The sequence below is a fragment of the Erpetoichthys calabaricus genome, chromosome 3 (assembly GCF_900747795.2).
Source record: "Erpetoichthys calabaricus chromosome 3, fErpCal1.3, whole genome shotgun sequence".
Taxonomy (NCBI): Eukaryota; Metazoa; Chordata; class Cladistia; order Polypteriformes; family Polypteridae; genus Erpetoichthys; species Erpetoichthys calabaricus.
The window spans coordinates 250,577,170-250,600,129 of NC_041396.2; the positions used below are offsets into that span (position 1 = coordinate 250,577,170).

The 22,960-nt window shown below is 39.5% G+C and overlaps 2 protein-coding genes across 3 annotated transcripts in view; one reads left to right on the top strand and one right to left on the bottom strand.

Annotated features, from left to right (window-relative positions):
* Positions 1-2,560, top strand: part of ap4m1 (adaptor related protein complex 4 subunit mu 1) — a 40,769-nt gene extending 38,209 nt beyond the window's left edge. Inside the window, exon 17 of one of the 2 annotated variants that reach the window (XM_028798027.2) lies at positions 1,376-2,559. In XM_028798027.2, coding sequence (XP_028653860.1) covers positions 1,376-1,567 — 192 coding nt within the window. In that variant the 3' untranslated portion in view covers positions 1,568-2,559. Of the gene's footprint in view, positions 1-1,375 lie in introns of both variants that reach the window. The other variant, XM_028798029.2, reaches the window with a different exon arrangement.
* Positions 2,561-2,571: 11 nt separating this feature from the next.
* LOC114648777 (cohesin subunit SA-2-like) overlaps positions 2,572-22,960 on the bottom strand; it is a 152,512-nt gene continuing 132,123 nt past the window's right edge. The window contains exons 31-34 of the mRNA XM_051924767.1: positions 20,685-20,858; positions 20,518-20,611; positions 12,643-12,699; positions 2,572-3,298 (exon numbers count right to left, since the gene is read on the bottom strand). Of these exons, the coding sequence (XP_051780727.1) occupies positions 3,290-3,298; positions 12,643-12,699; positions 20,518-20,611; positions 20,685-20,858 (334 nt within the window). The 3' untranslated portion in view covers positions 2,572-3,289. The remainder of the gene's footprint in view (positions 3,299-12,642; positions 12,700-20,517; positions 20,612-20,684; positions 20,859-22,960) is intronic.

Here is a 22,960-nt window from a genome sequence, read left to right on the forward strand (position 1 = left end):
GATTGAGATAGACAGCAATGAAACATCCACTGATGAATGCAGCAAAGTGTCACTCTGTCTTCATCATATTTTAGCTGCCAATGAAAAACTTGTGGATGGAATGACTGCCTCCTTATCTAAGAGATGAAATGATGTGTGGTAACACCAGGTAACAGGCTACAGTACTACATGTTGAGGTAGCCACTGTGTGACAGCATTAGGGCCATCATGTCCCACAGCGGTGCAGGTTAGGCTAATTGACAATTCTGATTTGGGGCCCTGCAGTCTCTTCTGGAGTTGGTTCTTGCCTTGCGTCTGATGTTGCCTGGAGATGATGGGTTCAGATAATAGATGGATTGATCCTTTTTTAAATAGGTTTTGAATTTTATGTACTATTTTTAAATTCTAGAAATCTCATCCAGGTTTATAAAAAGCACACACAGTTTTTCATTGTAAAGCAATGAGTTTATTATGAAAATGTAAACCAGAACTCGCACCATGTGTGCCCATTCCTCAAGGACGTTGGGTGGATGTGCCACATGTCCGAATTCAAAACCGCTTATTTAAATGACCCCGAATGAATAAAGTGACAGACTTGGGATAGCAACAAAATAGTCTGTCTGTCCTACTAACATACAGTGGAATCTCGGTTCACAAACTTCTCTGAACACGTACAAATCGGGTTACGACCAAAAAGTTCACCAAACTTTTGCATCTGTTCACGACCACACACTCGGGTGACGAACAAGCCAGTTTCCCTTCCGGTTCGTACGCGCCGATGATTTCCGTATGTGTTCAGTCTCTCCCTGTGCAGCCAGCGAGAGACAGAGAGCTGGCTGCGTAAGGCTGAGACGGCAGTTAAAGATTGCACCGGGCTTGTTTTTAAAGAGACTGAGTTGAGCATTGTTTTAATCTCACATTTAATGAAGACTTTTTTCTATTGGATTTTAACCTCCACTTCACTTCTGTTTACAACGATCGGTTCATAGTGTGCATTGTTGCAATGTTACTTTTCTTGGTTGTTTATTAAATTACGGATTTTTCAAGTGTTAATGTTTTTCCCTGTGCTTAAAACTCAAAAAAAAAAAAAAAGTGTTTACAGCGATCGGTTCGTAAGGCTATAGCATGAATTCTTGCAATGTTACTTTTCTCTGTTCAAGGTTTTCTCAGTGTTATTTAATGTTTTTACATTTAGTTTACTATTACGCTGTGCATTCTATGGTATAATTATTTTTGTGCTTTAAAAAAAATATTTACATACAATCCTATGGTGGAAAATTACTTCGGGTTACGACCAGAGTTTTGGAACGAATTACGGTCGTGACCCGAGTTTCCACTGTATGTGGTCTTGTGTGTTTTATTTTTTTTTTCTGTTTGGTGGCTTTTCTCCTTGCAGCTTGAAGTTCCAGGTTTAAGCTCAGCATCTCTTTTGGAAGTTGGCCCAGCAAGTCTGTCTTTTGAACTGCCGAAGCACACGTGCACTGGTCTACAGATACGCTTCCTCAGGCTCTCCATCTCTCAGCCTGCTTTGCCACAGCGCTGGGTGCGGTATGTCACCCACTCGGATTCATACACAATCAGAATATAAGATGCCATCTTTCATCCTCAAGAATCAATTTGCTGTTGCCTGGTGGGGCAAATGCAAAGTGTTCAACTGAGGACTGTGCTTCTGCAATTGGAAGAGAGAAGGAATGGACACTGCTGCGTCTCCATGGGTGAGGGTTCATCCTTTCTGTAAGTCACTGGGTTGACCTTGGCCATCAGAACATGCGTTTCTATGATGCATGTGCTGCGGACTGCAGTGCTTTTAAACTTTGGTGGAAGACAGCGCAGTGCAGTTACACTCTCAGAGTAATCTGGACATGCTAGTCCTTAAAGACACTGTTCAAGAGCAAACACTCCAGCCTCCTCGTAGTAAAATAAAGAAGGTCAGGCAAGCAGCAGCAGAACAATATCTGTTTAAATGGAGGAACAACAAATTTTTGGTACTTAAATTTTAATATCAAAGATGGACATCCATTCTATTGCTAAATGGCTTTAATTCACTGTTTTAATAAATACAGGAAACAAAGTAATCCATTTTCCTACTGAAGGGCCTCTATGAAAATTACAAGTTAACAGTACATGGTGACCCAGCAACTAATGAAACGGGAACATTTAAATGGAGAAGGCCACACTTGTCTCCATACTGTAATGGTGGGGTGAAAATCCACAGAATACAACCTTTAAGTAACAAACCATACAGGGGGTTGGGTATCCAGTTAAATCACAGAACCCTTCTCCCAGCCCACCAAATGTGCAATATACTTGTATAGAAAGAATAAGTAGGCAGCTTCCTAAAAAAATAAAACTTGGATTTAAAGCCTAAATGGTGCTTGATGACCAGTGAGAATTTGTCTAACATAATGAAAATGTAGGCCCACCAACTCAAACGTAATTGGGCTTGTCACGTGTAAATCATTGCAACTGAACAGCTCTCTCTAATCTACACCAGTCAGACCTGTGTCTGCAACAACAAAAAAAAAACTGCATTTTGTTTTATAAGAAGGTGATTGTATTATGCACAGCTGTATGTACATTTAATAAAAACATTCAACACAGGCAAACTGTTTTGAGTGCTTTAATTTGCAAAACGCTTTTCAGCTTTATTGATGCATTAGCAGTAGTTTCTGAAAATGGTGGTCAATTCTAATGAACAAGCACAGCTATAAAATACAACATATCCTGGAAACGTGAAGCCAGTGTTGCCATTTATATTGAGAGGCTCACACGTGTGAAATTACAGAATTTTGAATCAGGCTTAGATAAAAATAACAAAACATTAGCAAGCGTCATTGGGACGATATTGAACATATGCCTGTGTTAAAGTCGCTACAGTAAGTGAACCACATCTTCACATCAAACCAACAGGCAAGCAGCTTCTTAATCATTAATACATCCATGGCCATTTTTTTTTTACATGTACAGTAGTTCTTACAGAAGGTTAAGCTGTTAACATTTTTTTGCACGATGAAACACTGCAAATAAATAATCTGCATTTTTAACTTTTATTGACACAAGAAATGTGAACATCAGAAACAGAAAATAGGAAACACTTTCAACATGTGAGACAGGAAAGTGCAACTTGTCTTTGACTAGTTAGGTTTCTGAAAATAAACATCTTACAACCCATGGAAGCAAAATCTTCACCGCACCTTTGTCTGCAGTATGGCCACGTTCAGGACTGTTCTAGGTCTGCTGTATGCTGCAGCTTCATAGTGGGACAGCATCTGTTTGACTGGCATGTCAAGCCACAAGGTGACTGCAGGCTTCAGTCGCCCTAGAAAACACAGCATGTTTGACAAGATTTTCTAAGTGCTGTGGGCTCGAGCTGGATGGTTTTGTGTAGTACTGAGCTCTGTCGAGACCCTGCAAGTCTGTTTGACAGCATAATGAATAACAAAGAAGGGTTTAGTAATGAGCCTCTGTGGGCATCTTGAAACTTTTTGCAGATAGCTGGTAACCAAACACAATGTCAAAGTCTTACCATTTATATAAGAAGGTTCTAATCAGCAACTACTACCTCTTTGACAGGATTATTTTACGTAGCTGTCATCAATACATGTTTGTTTTTAAAACCAAGTATAATTTTAATGTGCATTAGCTTGAAGGAGTGAGATGGTTCATGATCCTAAATCAGATGTGGCAGGTTTAACAATGTTAAAATGTGTTGCATTACTGTTGCCCCTAACATAAAAAAAGAAAAGAATTCCACTCAGGTTTCTTCTATGTCCTTGGGATTGCTGGAGTCGGACACTCACTGTGCCTTAGATAAGCAACAGCTTAGAAAATAAAAATACCACACTGGCACCTTACTAACCAGCTTTAGACATCAACATATAAAATCTGGCATAGTTGTGCAAATTGTATTCAGTGTATGATGGAAGTAAACAATGTTGAAAGGTGTTTTTATCCACACACCCGTTTACCTAAACACCCAGAGCTTTTAACATTTTTGCACCATTCTGTACAGCTGCAGAACTTCAATTACTACTGTACACCAAGGTGGTTATAGTTTTGCCTTTTTATATTAGTTTATTTCTATATAAACTTAGGCTAAGGGCGGGTGAGGGGACGCTGGTGCACGGATGTTGTTGCCGCTCCGCCCTGTTAACAACACTTTTCGCCAAATTCGCCTAAATTCTACACTTTCTTACGCTTGTTTTATTTCTTTTATCATACGTATAGTTCGTGGATAATGCTGACTCGAATTGTATGGATTTGGCTTAATATTTACAGATTTTATGGACTGTACTTTGACTGGGAACAGCCGAGTCTGTGGATCACGGGACGAGAACCTACGACCATGTCTTTGTACCTGGCGATCTAGCACCTCGGGATGATCTGTCTCCGTGATTATATCTGCTATGCTGATCTGCTCCCGTTTCATCTTACAGTACTCTACGACTGGGAACTGATCTGATGTTCATACTAATCTGGCTTTTGGCTCCGGGGTGATCACGCCTAAAATTACCAAGCGTTACTCCTTGTGGCTATGTATTGGAACCTCCAAATCCTGCTACCTCCTCATGTTATGCTTTCTGCTGCTTTGCTATCGCCGCTCACCTACACTACCACACCCGCCTGTCCTACCGGTTCTGCTGTGCTGCTTCTCCAGTGCTATTCAGATAAGTATTGCCCAGTATCATGCTAAAATACTCTCATTACAAACTCCTTCTTATTAAACAGTTTGTCCAGAGCAAATGGTCTGACTGGAACATCCTAAAGGACGCCGGTATTTTGCAGCGCCCGAAATATATACATCGCAGGTCAGGTCGCCGCCACCGCCGGGCTGCGAATGAAAAGACCACCAGCAGCATTTGCTCAGGAATACGCCGTCCTTCTCATGACCCTGGAAATAGAAGTGTCAGTGTGCCAAATTTACATTATGTGGAAATAAACCCTGATTGCGGCTCTGTGCAGAAAGAAGCCTCATTAACTAATATTGCACTGTTTAACTCGAGGTCTCTTAATGGCAAAGCATTGGTGCTGTCAGAACTTGATATTCTGTGTTTAACGGAGACTTGGCAAAAACCAAACGAATTTGCGTCTCTCACAGAGGCGACTCCAATTGGTTTCACTTTCCACTCAGAGCCTCGCAGCTCAAGACAAGGCGGTGGTCTTGCAGGAATTGTCAGAGAAGACTTAAACATTAAACGAATCCCGATTGACTGTCCATTGTCTTTTGAGTGCCTGGCTCTTAAACTAATAACGGAATCAGATCCTGTCTCACTCATTGTTCTCTATCGTCCCCCAAAATACAATGCATCCTTCTTATCCGATCTGATTGAACTTTTGACCCACCTAAGCTGTTACTCTAAGAGAATTATCCTTCTTGGTGATTTCAACATCCATATTGACACCCCCACATCTAAACTGAGAAATGAATTCCTATCCTTACTGGACTGCTTTGACTTGACACAACATGTTGATTTTCCAACCCATTCTGGCGGTCATATATTGGACCTGATCTGCACTTCTGGACTATCTGTTGCCAACATTTACAGCACTGATTTGGGACTCTCTGACCATAAAGCAGTATTTTTCACTGTTTCACTGCCTTTCCCTCCTCTTACTTGTAAACGACAAATTTCTTACAGAAACCTTAAAAATATCTGTCCCTCTATCCTTTCTGGATCCATTTCTGATCTTTTACTGCCTTCAGCTATTCCATTAACACTAGATAGTCTTGTTGACCACTATAACTCAGCCCTTCATTCAGCACTAGATAAAACAGCTCCTTTAAAATATAAGGAGGTTTCCTTTAAGCGTTCAGCTCCATGGTATAATTCAGAGCTATGATCTGTGAAAGCAGCTGGCCGACGCCTTGAGAGAATGTCACGTAAGACTGGCCTCACCGTGCACATCCAGGCTTTCTCTGACCACCAAAGAGCTTACAGAGAAGCACTAACTTCTGCCAAGCACACCCATTATGGCAGAATAATAGAAAGTGGCCATGATAACCCAAGGGTTTTGTTCTCTGTAGTTAATAAACTACTCGAACCCGCATCTGGCCCAACTACCTCTTCAACTGAAGTCTGTGAGGAATTCCTCCACTTTTTCCGTAACAAAATTAAAGATCTAAATAATTCAACTAACATAAATATATCATCTGTTTATATCTCTCCCTGTTTTCCCACTCCATCCAGCTCCTTCTCTAAGTTCTCACCAGTCACATCTGCGTTTGTTAATAACCTGCTTTGTAAGATGAGGCCGACTACTTGTGTACTGGACCCCATCCCCACCACACTACTTAAATCCTGCCTTCATGCCATAATCCCGACTGTTACAACAATAATAAACTCATCCCTTGACACTGGCTCTGTACCGCTCACTTTTAAAATTGCTTCTGTAACCCCAATGTTAAAAAAGTCTGGTCTTGATGCTGACAATCTTAACAATTTCCGGCCTATTTCCCACTTACCTTTCTTGTCAAAAGTTCTTGAGCGTGTTGTAGCTTCCCAACTCACCAATTACCTAACCTCTAATAATTTGATGGAACCCTTTCAGTCTGGATTCAGGGCGCGGCACAGCTGTGAAACTGCTCTGCTACGGGTAACCAATGATTTGCTTATGGCAGCAGACTCTGGACAAACCAGCATATTAATTCTGTTAGACCTCAGTGCAGCATTTGACACTGTCAGACATGACATCCTACAGTCCAGAATGGAGAACATGCTGGGTATCTCTGGCACTGCCCTCCAGTGGTTCAAGTTCTATCTGACTGATAGGCAAGAGTTTGTTAGTCTTGGCAAAAGCAGATCCAGCTCAGCGCCAGTCACACAAGGAGTCCCTCAAGGCTCTGTCCTCGGTCCTCTGCTTTTCTGTATTTACATGCTTCCCCTTGGCCATATTATCTGTAGCTATGGACTGGGTTATCATTTTTATGCAGATGATACTCAACTCTACTTCAATGTTAAAAGTGGAACTTCATCAGAGCTTTCTCAGCTCACAACCTGCCTTAGTGAAATTAAAACCTGGATGGAGCAGAACTCTTTAAAATTAAATTGCAATAAAACTGAACTCCTGCAAATTGGGACTAAAGTGCAACTTAATAAAATGAGCTCCTTCCCAGTCCATCTTGGCGGTGATCTCATCAGACCTGCCTCTACTGTAAAAAATCTTGGTGTCATTTTTGATTCCTCCCTCTCTTATTCCGCCCACATAAATCACACTAAGAAACTTTCTTACTTTCATCTCCGTAACATATCCCGTGTTCGCTCCTTCCTCTCCTTCTCTAATGCTGAGAAACTTGTCCATGCTTTTATCACATCCCGCATCGATTATTGTAATTCCCTACTGGCAGGTACCCCTTCTAATCTTATATCACAGCTCCAGCTTATTCAAAATTCAGCTGCAAGAGTCCTTACTCGAACCAGCAGCAGCGAGCACATCACACCCATCCTGCTCCATCTCCACTGGCTCCCTGTGTCTTACAGAATCGTATATAAAATCCTACTAATAACCTACAAAGCCTTAAATAACCTCGCGCCAAACTACATCAGTGACCTTCTCCATCACTATGTGCCTGTTTGCCGACCAAGGTCCTCCGATTCTGGCAATCTTGTTGTGCCCCTCACTAATCTACACTCCATGGGTGACAGGGCCCTCACCTGTATAGCGCCCAGACTCTGGAATGACCTACCGAATTTAATCAGGTCAGCTGACTCCACGAATTCTTTTAAAAAACAACTCAAAACTCATCTGTTCAGGAAGGCTTATAGCTCTACTTGACTTTATTACCCTTCTCTCAGTTTACTTCTCTGACAAGATGCTAATGTAACCTGTGTGTGTGTGCGAGACCATCAATTATGTTGTCTTTTTCTTTTTTTTTTTCTCCAGAATTCACTGTCTTAATCTTCTTTATTTATTTATCTGGTTTGTACAATGCTATATACTGTATACACTGTTGTTCTTTATTATATTCTGTAAGTGCCTTGAGCATGGGAAAGGCGCTATATAAATAAAATGTATTATTATTTATTATATTTTTTCTGAGCTTACTTGGAAATTCAGTTTAATTTTGCTTTGTGTATTTTTAGTTTTAATTTAGTTTTTATTTTACAAAAATATTTCATTTTATATATAGATTAGTTTCAGTAATTATGGTACGGTTAAAGAGCTACTATGGAGTTTAGTTCTGTGTCACAATCAGACAGAACTGTAGATTTAATGGATTTGGATATGCTAGTGGACGCTTACTATACTACATGGTTTACTATCTGGTTTTGTTTTTGTCTGATAAAAACAAGCAGAATCAAAACCAGGTACTAAATATTAACAATTATATACTTTTTAAAATATTTTCAATGTCATTTGTGCTGAACAAATTTGCACTGATTGTTGGCACTTTTCTTTTTATTACCCAAAATGGGCAAATTTGTAATGAAATTTGGGTGAATTTTAAGGTTTGAGGGTTTTTTACTCTTAAATATCTACGATACACAACATATCCTGCTCCAAGACAATGTGCTTATAATGAATGCCTTCAATATTGCATTCAAAAATCTCCCATATTGGGCTTTTTATTTTCTACTAGCCATATTGATCTCTGGTTCCATCTCAGGCACATACAATTTATAGACAGAATTTTGCCACCTGCAGACCTGAAAAGATATCAAAAAATAGAAGCTTTGTTCCAACAGGTGTGATCATGAAAATCATGGGGGCTTAAGAAGAACAGGGCTGTTAGGCTTGAATGGGAAACAAAGAAAAACAAGCATGTAGTGTCAAGGTTAGAGGCAGTGAGACTTGAATAGGCTATGCATAAAAACAGTAAACCCTTAATGAGCAGAGCAACAGTAGGGAATCACTGTATGGACGGGCACAAACCAACAGAGACAGCATCTGAGATTAGGAACAATATATACATTTTCTAAACCTGTTTATCCAGAGCAGAATGGCAGGAAACCTGGAGCCTATCCCAGCAGGCAGGGAATGCAAGGCAGGAAAAATCCCTGGTATGCAATATGTATGATATGGTTGATGTTAGGAATAAAAACAATATATTTCAAGTATCTATTTTAAAAGAAAGACTGAAAAAAGGGGGACACGTTTTATAATTCTGCTACAGGATTATTTTCACAATATCAAGTATTTTGAGCTGTGAATATCCATCCATCCATCCATTTTCCAACCCGCCGAATCCGAACACAGGGTCACGGGGGTCTGCTGGAGCCAATCCCAGCCAACACAGGGCACAAGGCAGGAAACAATCCAGGGCAGGGTGCCAACCCACCGCAGGACACACACAAACACACCCACACACCAAGCACACACTAGGGCCAATTTAGAATCGCCAATCCACCTAACCTGCATGTCTTTGGACTGTGGGAGGAAACCGGAGCGCCCGGAGGAAACCCACGCAGACACGGGGAGAACATGCAAACTCCACGCAGGGAGGACCCGGGAAGCGAACCCGGGTCCCCAGGTCTCCCATCTGCGAGGCAGCAGCGCTACCCACTGTGCCACCGTGCCGCCCGAGCTGTGAATATAAACTAAAAAAAGAAATTCAAAAATATAGAATAAATACAAAAACACATTAGTAGGTTTAGTTTTCACCAGTTGGCAGACTTTTTTTGCTTACCTACTTGTAGTTCAGTTCAGACAATGTCAACTGTGGAATTTTACAAGATTTGTATCACCTTGTTGTTAAGCGACTTTTTTAAAGCAAAAATGATTGGTGAGTAATAATATGCTGATCTTGTATGATGACCTACTCGGTCTCTCGATCAGTGTCGTTTTATTTTCAAAAAGGATTTCTCCTGTGCGAAGCGGCAGGTGAATTACTGTCAACAAAACACATGCACCGGAGAAATAAACTGAAATGTTACTCACTCGTGATTTTTCTGTCCATACGGTAAATATTTTGGTGACCAGCACATTCCGATTTCAGGCATTTAAAATACATCTTGATATACAGCACGTGCAAAGAAAGGCGGCACAGTAACTTCCTTAATATTTCACAAGCTTTAAGCGCCCATGTTCGGCTCGCTCTGTCACCACAAATGCTGTGTGAACACCCACCGTTCACTGGATGAACACAGTATATGCGGGCGGCTCGTGCTGGATTACTTTCTGTTTTAGAGTTAAAAGTTACTGGTGTCTTTCCAGCTACTTTAACAAAGCCAAAATGAAAAACTAAAAAACTATTAATTATTTTATTTCAGTTTATGAAAATGTTTTTTTAATATTAGTTTCAGTTTTGATTTTAGTTTTCGTTAACTATAATAACCTTGCAATACATCGACTATATCTCACTGCAGTAGACCTAATCCCACCTACTGCGACCAGGGATTGTCCACAGAGTTTAGGAGTTTCTCTGAGTGTTCCAACCATCACTTAATATCCACCAGCAAGGCCTGCATTTCCTCATACATGGATGCTGGTCTAAAGGACATCCCAACTTCCCTTTCATAGTCATTACATTGTTCAGAATTCCCATTCATCATACGTACTAACTGTTTCTTCTGCCCCTGCAACTTTCTTGGTGAGTTGGGGATATTTGGAAACTGGTGATTCATTTAAATATTTAGTCTTGCAATTTTGTATATAAGCAGCATCTATTCAGCCATCAGATGCACCTCCTACATACACTGGACAGAGTGGCAAAGCCAACCGTCTAGGTGTTTTAGATTAATTTATACACTACTGGTCTAATCCGTTGAAATGCAATGAATGACCTAAAATGGTGAAATGGTAAGCAGTCAACTCCCAGAGGTTTAAATTTATAGCTGAGGTTAGCAAAAACTGAAAAAGTGAAATATCAGATTATAAATGGGCCTTCTTCTGGGGACAAATAATAGGTTACAACCTACAGATGTTCTGCAACAATTAAAGTAAATTAAGCCTTGCACGTTGAAGTAAACAATTTGCACAGGTGACCCAACTTCTGCGGATTACTTTAAAACATTGTCTTAAAGCAGAGCTGGAACAAACTGTTACTACATGCTGTGATGTCCTACTTGGACAATAGTAGAGTGATACTGGCAAGAAAATGGAAATTAACAAATGAAATGAGACAAGAGAATTATTAATCTCAGAAGTGTAGGCCTTTCATTTAGAGAAATTGCCAAAAAAAACGTCAGTGAGTACAGTGTCCGACACAATCCAAAGGCAATTGGAAACTGGAAGAAACTCTGATAGGATGAGGTCTGGCAGATGCAAAGTCACAAGCCAATCAGAAGACAAGCTTCTGAGGGTTACCAGCTCAGCACCAGTCATACAAAGAGTCTCTCATGACTCTGCTCCTCTGTATCTACAGATTTCCCCTTGGCCATATTATTTGTAACTTTGGAAAGGGTTATCATTTTTATGCAGATGATACTCAGATCAACTGCAGTGTTAAACATGAAAGTTCATCAGAACGCTCTTGGCTCACAACTTGCCTCGGTGAAATTAAAACTCAGCTTAAGAAAATGAGCTCCTTCTCAATCACCCTTGGTGAGGGATGTCATCAGACCTTCTGCTAGAAATCTGTCATTTTTGATTCCTCCCTTTCTTATTTTGCCCACATTCATGTAACATCTTAATCGCAGTAGCCCCTTCTAATCTATTTCTGCGGCTCCAGTTGGTTCGGAGCTCTGCTACAAAGGTCCTGACACAGACCCACAAGAGTGAGCACAGAACATCTATCCTGTGGCTTACAAAACTGAATATAAAAGTCTATTAATAATCTATGAAGCTTTAAATGGTTTTGCAGCAGTGACCTCCATCACTATGCTTCTGTTTATCCCACTAAGGTCTATGGATTCTGGCTTTCCCTTTGTGCCTCAAACTAACTTGTGCTCTGTGGTTGACAGAGGAGCCTTCAGCTCTATAGCACCTGGACTGTGGAACAACCTCCCTAAATTAATGAGATCAGCTGACTCAATTTATTCTTTTAAAAAGCAACCTGAAACTCCTCTGTTCTAGAAGGCGTTGAACTTACCCCGACTTGGTGATCCTTCTCTCGGTTTACCGTCTTTGTTCAGGTACTCAGGAAGACTTGTGTTTGTATTACACATTAAGTTATTTGTTCAGAGTTTTCTTGTGGTATTTGTATTTTATTATGGTTTCTTGCCCCTTATTTGATTTCATTGCTTTGTATACCCTGTAGTTTGCTTTATTTAGTGTTTTATGCAGATATTTGTATCCAATGTTGTGTATATTCTGCTGTTTATTCTGAATTTCTGTGAAGCACTTTGAACACAGGAAACTTATTTAAATAAAATGCATTACTAATAATAATAATGCTTCTTTGGTTGATGCAAGTCATTTTCTTGTGCTCTGGTTTTTGACGTATGTCCCAGACTCTCAAGTTTAATGTAAATAACTAAGTTGTAGATAGACAGTTGGAAAAATACTTGTGTTTCTGCTGTTCCCCAAATCAGTGTACCTTTTTTTCCTTGCTGTCTTATGTAATTGATTCCCTGGTAAGTTATCATCTTACACTACAGACAATTCCGACTAAACGTATCTGCAAATCCTGTAGAAAACAAAGCACCTGGTCTTCAGGAAGTTAATTCCAAACCAGCAATTCTAACCCCTATATTAGAATGACACCTGGATCTGCATGGCTTTCCTTGCTGCATGTTAAGGCAGTGATGTGACCTCTTAACTTCAGATTAAGCTTCTGTTACTTACATCCATGCCGTCAAAGAGGTCCAGTAGGGATCTTGTTTTCTTGTACTTAGTTGAGGGCTGAAAAGAAAAAAAAATATATTTAATAGTCACAATATTAAACACAAGTTCTTTTTGTAGTAAGAATTTTAATTATATCATCTTACAAAACATATGTAAACGCTGCCGTTCAAGAATAAAATTTTACAAACAGCACCAACAGATCATTTTAAGGAGGATGAATTATTCAAATCACAACTAAGTGGAAACTGGGCATATCAAAAACAGCAAATGAATCTGTGTTTAAAAAATGTTTTAAAGTGGAAAATGGTGCAAACACTGTGAATCCTGGTGATGGGAGCATAATTGTATAGAAATGCTTCTCTGAAGTACAACACAAACAGACACGTTCTCTAAGAAAACCATCTGTAGTCTGCAGAAGATGTGGGACTTGGGATAATATTGTGTTAGAAGTCATTGTCTTGCTAGAAAATTAATGTTTTTGATTGGCCCATCAAAGTCCAGATCTAAATACATTCAGGAAATTGTGGCAGAAACTGAAAACAGCAACTCACCAACTATTCCATCTAAGACAGCCTAAGCAAAGGAAAATGGGAAAATAATATCCAGATGCTCAAAGCTAGTATGCTCCTAAATATTCCCTTTTCAAACCACTGTATTTGTACTTCTGGGAGGCATAATGAAGGGGTAAACACCCTTCTAGTTATCCAATACAATGCCAGAACTGTGACATAAGAGGTTCTATATTGTCCATTGATGTTCAAATTCTAAACAAAAACATTCGTACGTGACTTATTCCAACATTCCCACTGAAAAGAAAACTGATCCAAACTATCAAAAGAGACCAACAACCAATTGTTTCACATGCTGTTGCAGCATCTATGTTTAAAGGTGACCTGAGACAAAGACTGGACTCCTTTGGTACTGTATCTCTCTGGAAAATCCTTGGGTACCGTTGGTTTGACTTTGTGTCGAATGAGCGGTTGCTCATGGGGTCCCGAATGAGGCACATTACCTGCATTATGAGGGAGCGTCAGTTACGGTACTACGGCCATGTGGTGCGTTTCCCCGAGGTTGATACGGCTCATAAGATCCTCATTGTTGGGGACCAGAGTGGTTGGACCAGGCCAAGGGGTCGCCCATGTAACACCTGGCTGCAGCAGATAGAGGGTCATTTCCGGAGGGTAGGACTGGACCGCGTGTCTGCCTGGGGGGTAGCCAACCGGGATCCCGAGCTGTTTTGACGTGTAGTGGGTGCGGCAACACACTGTACCAGTGCATGCTCCCCAACTTGACTTGATTTCCAATGAGATGAGTGCATAAAGGCTACACGTGCATTTCAGGGTTAAAATGCACACCTGTCAGTGTCGATGAAAAATGGAGCACCAGGCCCCTTCTCAATGGAACACGACTACGTAAGGGCACCTGCTACATAGCTTAATGTAACGGCAATGTGATTAATTTTTATTCCATACTAACAATTAAAGCTGTAAGTGTAAAACCACATGTTCCCGCACTTCATGGAAAGAACGCAGTAAGAAAAGCATAATTAACATGAAAACCTAAAAAAAAAAAAAAAAAAAAAAAAAACCTTTTTTCCCCCAATACCAAAGTCAGTATTACGTTCATGCGTGACTGCAAGTAGACTAAATACTTTGGAAGGCATGGAAATGCTTTTGTGTTCTTACAAGAAAATTTAAGCACACAAGTTTAGAAATTGTACGTTATTTAATTTTAAAAAAGGGGGCAATGCACAATGCCTTTTATCCTATTATGGAATTAATTGAGAAACAGATCTGTGTGTGCCCTGGGAGCGAAATAACATTATAAATAAAATGAGGTATAATTGTTTAACTTGTACTGTCATGCATTTATAAGAGGAGATGAAAAGATAATGAGACTAATTTATTTAAATTGTGTCTGACGCACCCTGAAATGAAAGGGGGCTTTGCAATCATTCTCCGATTGTAATGAGCACTTCTACAGATGTCCATCAGTCTAAGTATCTGCCCATGCGTATGCAGTTCAAGGTCATGCTGGGGAGGCACTCGCACACATCCACAGTCAGGCATATGGGACAGTGGGAGGACTGGCAGCACAACAACAGTTACAGCAAGAAACATCGACAAGATTCAGATCAAGTGGCTATTTGGCTTGTCTTAACTAGCAGCAGCACAAGATGCTCTACTTGTTAATAACATTTTTTTTTAGTGTTTCAGTGCTTTGAAGGGCAAGGCACCTTATTATATGTTTTATCAGTTGCTTAGAAGCTATTTCCAAGCCATCAGTGCATGTTTCCAGTCCTAAAGACATATTAGCAAAACGGGTAACATTTTTGCACAATTGTAATATAGTCTTCAATATAAGTACATCACTCCCCAGTGTTAATTGACCTTTTTTTTTGCAAAACACCAGACACAGTGATCATCTGATAATACCAAAATCACCTGAAAAAGTCTCAGATCAAGCAAATCACAATAAAAATGGCCTTCGCTGCTAAGGCCCTTTCCCAACAAATCGACTCAAATTGGCCTTGTCTTGCAATTGCTGACAGATTTGTTGCAAATCTGCCTCTAAACCAATAAATATAAGCTATAACACATAAAAGGGGTAGGTGATGTGCTTTGTTAATGTAAAATGGAGCAAGACAGACCACCACAACTCCTAGAGGGAGAGTGGGGAGGACAAAGAGGAAGAGGAGAACCTGCTGGAAGGGGTGGCCTAAGAGTATGACATTGAACAGTGGTCTCTGATGAAAATCAGAGCAACTATTACAAGACATGTGATAAATCATGGTCTCTCTTTGCATGAAGACAAATGTTCCAAGCTAATGTGAGGCATGTGAGCATTGAAAGGAGACCTGCTGCCTGAGGGTAGAAGTGTGAACAGTTCGTGTTGAAGGTGGGTGGGGTCCCTGAGGATCGAGGCAGTTCTCCTTTCGGATTCTGCAGTTGTAGATTTGATAGGTATAGTGAGCAGTTGAAGGAGTGGAGACATCAGCATGTGCAGGTAATGTGGCAATGTTATTCATTCACTGCATGTTGTACTCCATATAGAAGTTTTGGAATGCATCAATGTTAAATAATAAAAAAAAAAAGTCAGTCAAAACTCTCAGCATACTGGCATAAGAAAGTTAGCAAAACATTTGTTGGTAATTAGAAACTAATTGCTCCATGAAAAAAGTGTAGATGCTGTCCAGTTTTGACAGTTTCATTGTAGAGTGCTTTTCTACAATACTTCTAAAGATCAATTTTAACGATTAAATAAGTGAAAGGAGATTCATTTCTCCTTTCCCCAATTTACTTGTCAATGCATCTCTTGTACATTTTGCTACTTCTGATGCTACCACCACTCTCTTTACAATGCCTGTACTGATAAAGTTGCCTGTTAACGTTGCACTTCAAATTAAGAACAGTTCAAATGCTTTGTATGTACTGTACTTTGATTTTTAATTCATCTGCTACATAACAAATACTAATGTTTGTTATACTGGAACACAATCAAATGTGGAAAAAGCTTTTGGGGGAATGGAGTGTGATTACTTTTTTTTTTTTTTTTTTTAATTTTATTGTAATCATTCATACAAAATCGATCAATTTTTACAAAAAATAGGATTGAAAAACAAGTTGACCCCCACCCCTGAGAGAGAGAGCATGGGCAACAGGGTAAAACTTAAATTGATGAGTTTAATAGGCCAGTAGAGATGAATGGAGAGGAAAAAGAAATGCAGAGATAATTATTTCCTCGGTGCTTTAAGAGCTTATTCTAAAATTTTATTGATTATATCCTGCCAGGTTTTAAAAAAATTCTGCACAGAACCTCTAACTGTATATTTGATTTTTTCCAATTTCATATAGTATAAAACATTGGTTACCCACTGACTTAAAAGAGGAGAGTTAGGATTCTTCCAGTTTAGCAAAATAAGTCTGCGTGCCAAAAGTGTAGTGAATGCAATCACAGTTTGTTTGTCCTTCTCCAATTTAAACCCATCTGGAAGAACACCAAACACAGCTGTTAATGGGTTAGGAGGGATTGTGACACCAATACTGTCTGAGAGGCACTTAAAAATTTTAGTCCAAAATGATGTTAATTTGGCGCAGGCCCAAAACATGTGACCCAGAGAGGCTGGGACTTGATTGCAGCGTTCGCAGGTTGGATCTTGCCCTGGAAACATTTTGGACAGTTTTAGGCGAGACAGATGTGCTCGATATATAATTTTGAGTTGAATAATTGTATGCTTTGCACATATAGAGCTCAAGTGAATTCTCTGCATTGCTACTTTCCACTCCCTTTCTGATATATTGATTAAGAGATCCTTTTCCCATTGTCCTCTTGGATCTTTGAAAGGGAGGGACTGTAAAATAATTTTATATATTGCAGAGATGGTATCTAAGTCCTTGAAATTGAGCAATATTTTTTCTAGCATGGACAAGAGTGCAAGATGAGGAAAAATCGGGCAGGTTCTGTTTAACAAAGTTCTTAATTTGAAGATAGTGAAAGAAATGTGTAGCTGGAAAGTTAAATTTGGAATGTAATTGTTAATAGGATGCAATGATGTTGTCTATATAAAGATCTCTGAGCAATTTAATCCCAGATTTTTTCCAGACATTAAAAACTGCATATGTTTGTGAGGGTTGAAAGAGGTGGTTCTCTTGCAGAGGTGCCACAGATAAAAGCTTCTCCATCTTAAAATGCTTTCTACATTGGTTCCATATTCTGAGTGAGTGAAGCACAATTGGGTTATTAGCATATTGCCGATACCTTGCATTTATTGGGACACAAAGCAGAGAATATAAAGAAGTACTGCAGGATTTTACTTCTATTGCGGACCAAGCCTGTGTATGTTCATCTATTTGTGTCCAGGTTTTTATAGCTTGTAAGTTTGCTGCCCAGTAATAAAACTGAAAGTTAGGTAGAGCCATGCCACCTTCTGCCTTAGGTCTTTGTAGGGTCGCTCTTTGGATACGTGGATGTTTTGAGTTCCAAATAAAATTAGGTTATTGTTGAATCTAATTGCTTAAAAAATGATTTATTGATGTACAGTGGTGTGAAAAACTGTTTGCCCCCTTCCTGATTTCTTATTCTTTTGCATGTTTGTCACACAAAATGTTTCTGATCATCAAACACATTTAACCATTAGTCAAATATAACACAAGTAAACACAAAATGCAGTTTTTAAATGATGGTGTTTATTATTTAGGGAGAAAAAAAATCCAAACCTACATGGCCCTGTGTGAAAAAGTAATTGCCCCCTTCTTAAAAAATAACCTAACTGTGGTGTATCACACCTGAGTTCAATTTCCGTAGCCACCCCCAGGCCTGATTACTGCCACACCTGTTTCAATCAAGAAATCACTTAAATAGGAGCTGCCTGACACAGAGAAGTAGACCAAAAGCACCTCAAAAGCTAGACATCATGCCAAGATCCAAAGAAATTCAGGAACAAATGAGAACAGAAGTAATTGAGATCTATCAGTCTGGTAAAGGTTATAAAGCCATTTCTAAAGCTTTGGGACTCCAGCGAACCACAGTGAGAGCCATTATCCACAAATGGCAAAAACATGGAACAGTGGTGAACCTTCTCAGGAGTGGCCGGCCGACCAAAATTACCCCAAGAGCACAGAGACGACTCATCCGAGAGATCACAAAAGACCCCAGGACAACGTCTAAAGAACTGCAGGCCTCACTTGCCTCAATTAAGGTCAGTGTTCACGACTCCACCATAAGAAAGAGACTGGGCAAAAACGGCCTGCATGGCAGATTTCCAAGACGCAAACCACTGTTAAGCAAAAAGAACATTAGGGCTCGTCTCAATTTTGCTAAGAAACATCTCAATGATTGCCAAGACTTTTGGGAAAATACCTTGTGGACTGATGAGACAAAAGTTGAACTTTTTGGAAGGCAAATGTCCCGTTACATCTGGCGTAAAAGGAACACAGCATTTCAGAAAAAGAACATCATACCAACAGTAAAATATGGTGGTGGTAGTGTGATGGTCTGGGGTTGTTTTGCTGCTTCAGGACCTGGAAGGCTTGCTGTGATAGATGGAACCATGAATTCTACTGTCTACCAAAAAATCCTGAAGGAGAATGTCCGGCCATCTGTTCGTCAACTCAAGCTGAAGCGATCTTGGGTGCTGCAACAGGACAATGACCCAAAACACACCAGCAAATCCACCTCTGAATGGCTGAAGAAAAACAAAATGAAGACTTTGGAGTGGCCTAGTCAAAGTCCTGACCTGAATCCAATTGAGATGCTATGGCATGACCTTAAAAAGGCGGTTCATGCTAGAAAACCCTCAAATAAAGCTGAATTACAACAATTTTGCAAAGATGAGTGGGCCAAAATTCCTCCAGAGCGCTGTAAAAGACTCATTGCAAGTTATCGCAAACGCTTGATTGCAGTTATTGCTGCTAAGGGTGGCCCAACCAGTTATTAGGTTCAGGGGGCAATTACTTTTTCACACAGGACCATGTAGGTTTGGATTTTTTTTTCTCCCTAAATAATAAAAACCACCATTTACAAACTGCATTTTGTGTTTACTTGTGTTATATTTGACTAATGGTTAAATGTGTTTGATGATCAGAAACATTTTGTGTGACAAACATGCAAAAGAATAAGAAATCAGGAAGGGGGCAAATAGTTTTTCACACCACTGTATATTGGAATGTTTTGAAATAAAAAAAGAAGCTTAGGAAGAATATTCATCTTAACAACGTTAATTCTTCCAGCTAGAGTGAGATGAAGGGTTGACCATCTATGCAAGTCTTGCTTAATTTTTTCCATACAGACGGCGAAATTTTGTTGATAAAGAACTTTGTGTTTACTTGTGATGTTTACCCCTAGGTATTTAAACTGATCTGCAATGATAAAAGGGAAGGTGTCCAATATGATATTGTGTGCTTGAGAATTCACCGGAAAGAGTACACTTTTATTCAGATTAATTCTGAGACCAGAGATCTTTTGAAATTCTGTAAGTGCTGTTAAGACTGCAAGCACAGAATTTTGTGGGTCTGATATATACAGTACCATATCATCTGCATATAGAGAAATTTTCTGTTCCAGTCCTTCTCTGATAATCCCATTTATCTGATCAGCATTTCGACAATGAACAGCCAGTGGTTCAATGGCGATTGCAAATAACAGTGGTGACAAGGGGCATCCTTGCCTGGTACCACGTTCTAGTTTAAAGTAGTCTGAACAAATGTTGTTAATACAAACTGAAGCTTCTGGATTGGTATACAGTAGTTTGATCCATGCACAAATGTTTGGGCCAAACCCAAATTTCTCTAGTGTAGTGAAAAGGTATTTCCATTCAATCATGTCAAATGATTTTTCTGCATCCAAAGTGTGTTTACTTTTACAGATGTTGAGTAAAATGTACTTATCAGTGAGGTTTGTCATTGGTGTTGGGGGCCTTAGCATAATCAGATAGTAAAAGTGGTGGAAGATTAAAATACCACGACAGTAAATAAATTCACTAAAATATTTATTATCTAAAGTTTGACAATACGCCATTTTGTGAGCATGAACCACACACATCTGTCAAACGTATTCCTCGCCTTTTCATTAAATATCATGGTTGTGGTTACAGAATGGCACATGATGTCAGTCATGCAGAAATGTGGTCATGTTTACCTTTTCTCATTTTAATAATTTCATGTATAGCAGTTAGCATTTCACCTCACAGTCCAGTAAACAAGACTGTGCTAAATTCCCTAAAAATCTTATTCTGCAGTTCAAATGTAAAGAATTGATGCAAAGATAATACCAAAAAATAGCATCTTTCTTTGGCCACATAAGTACACAGGGTTGGAAAAAAAGGATTCTCTGGACTACAGGTAAACCAAGTGTGTTAAAATATTTTTCTTCACTTACAACGAATAATTGATTACTGTCATCAGACGACTCCATGTCCTCCAGATCACTACTCCCTGCTTCTGAATAGTCGGCCTCCCCCATCAAATTCAACCTAACATGACAAAGCAACAATGAAAGCCGAAGGTGATGGAGTGCAGACTTCAAAGATTTTGGAACATACTTACAGCTGTAGTTCAGAGCTAAGGGTTTGTGTCATGGAAGAAGGGAAAAGCATTTCCAGTAACTCTGGGGATGTTAAGTTTGATGGAGTTGACTGTGATGCCTTCTTTGGGGTTTTTAAAGAGTCTCTGGCTTTGGCTTCTGGCTTCTTTTTTTGTTTAGGTCTTCGTAGTGGCTGGCTAAGGAAAGACAAAGATGATCAGGAGATGAAGACTTGGGAGAAAATTAAATTAATAGTCTGAAACACACAGTTTAAGACCAGGAATTTGGAATCGTGAAATGTCTTAGTTCAAAGGGCAAAAACCAGAATCAAAGTCTTATGGCAGAACAAGGTCACAATCAAAATGAAACACTAAGAAAATCTTGAAACTAAATATTATATTAGAATAGATAAACGTTATTAATCCTATGGGTAAATTCAAATATGGCTACAAAGTATTCTTTAACAAATCTTTGATCCAACAGATGCTGACAGTGTGTGCTGGACATCACTGGGTTATACTGAAAGTAGAGATTGCCTAATAACCAGCAACATGGTGGCAAAGGAACGTGCATCTTGACAACCACTTCTGAAAATTGGTGGATCCCAAAGTGGAAAACAAAAATATAATGCTAAACTAAAACTAAATCCTCACACAAAACAGTGGTAAAATGAACAACTGTAGAATTCAATGCCTTAGAAAAAAATTGCTTAAGATTTAGTAAGTTTAAAAAAAAATTAACAAAAAATACAAAGTCACAACACCTTTCATACAGTATAGCCGAGTAGTTTTCAACATATTCATTCTTTCCAAGTGATGCATTTTTTTCCACTTAATTCACTAGAACCTGCATAATTTGCATAGGCAGTGTAGAGCAGTAGCTAGGTCAGTGCATAACAGGTAAGCAAATCACCTGGGGCCTCATGCATAACGCCGTGCGTAGAACTCACACTATAACATGACGTAAGAACAAAAGCCGAAATGTGCTTATGCACAGAAAAATCCAGATGCGTAAATCTGTACGTTCGTCAATTTCCGCGTTATTCCACTACATAAATCCCAGTCAGCGTGAAAAGTAACGCTCGTGGTGTCCCGCCCCAACTCCTCCCAGAATTATGCCTCTTTGAATATGCAAATCAATATAAATAGCCCTTAAGTGCAGTGTTCTGTGAAAAGACAATGGGAAAAGCAAGAGGGAAAATGGAAGAATTTCAGCGAATACCAAGTGGAGGCAAGGAAAAAACATACTATTTGTTGGTTTAAACAGTGGTATAAACAGCAAAAGGAAGTTGATCGACTGACATAGTGTGTCGGAGAACCTCGAAAGCTCAAGTTCACAAAGTCGTACAGTGCCCGAAATAAAAAAAAGAAGTTGTCAGATATCAAAGTTGCCGTGAAAAGGCGAGTCGTAGCCCACCATCTGAGTATCATATGAAAGCTTATTAGGGTACAGAGAAAAAAAAAAAAGGCACACAGTGGGGAAAAATCACGAAATGTCAACTTCAATCTTGAAATTTCCACTTTAATCACATAGTTTATTTTGTCATTAAAGTAGATCATCGTAAACTTCACCTTAAAATCATGTAATTAACTAGTTTCTCAAATCACATTGTAAGTAAAGTAGCACGTTAAATGCTTTGTTTTGTATGTGTTCTTCTATATGCTCTGTGTGCGTGAATCACTACGTGCTTCTTAAACCTGCTCTCTTCCTCCGACAGGACACAGAATCCATTACATTCGTGATATTACAGCTCTCTGAATAACTAAAATACTGAGATGTATAGGTGATATTTTCATGATGATAGGAGTTAAAGCACGTTATTAAACATGGGTTTCACGGTGGCGCAACCATCGATGAAATAATTTATTGCAGCAGTGCTCGGTGGCGGCTCTAGGCTCATGGCGGCCCTGGACAGAGAAAGAATCGGTGGCCCCTTCGCCCGGCAATGTCAATATGGTATCTTATGCACAGCGGATGGCCACGTCCGTTGCAGACACTGCATAGCCGCCTTGTGTTCATGACACAAGCGTTTAACTTTGTGTTTTTAGCTGTGTTGTTATTTTCTCTTTCTGTTTTATATTCAATATATATTGGCTTGGCGGCCCTGTGTTGCACGGTTTGCACATGCCTAGGGCCACCCCCTGCAGTAAGTGTCTCTTTCAAACGTACTAACCTCCAATTCCTGTCCTTCCTTTTCTTTCTCCAAGTAACCGATCTCCACACAATCAGCTGTGTAATAGATGTTAAGTCATCTGTAAGCTTATAACGTCGATTATTCAAAACTTTTAAGGAACATTGA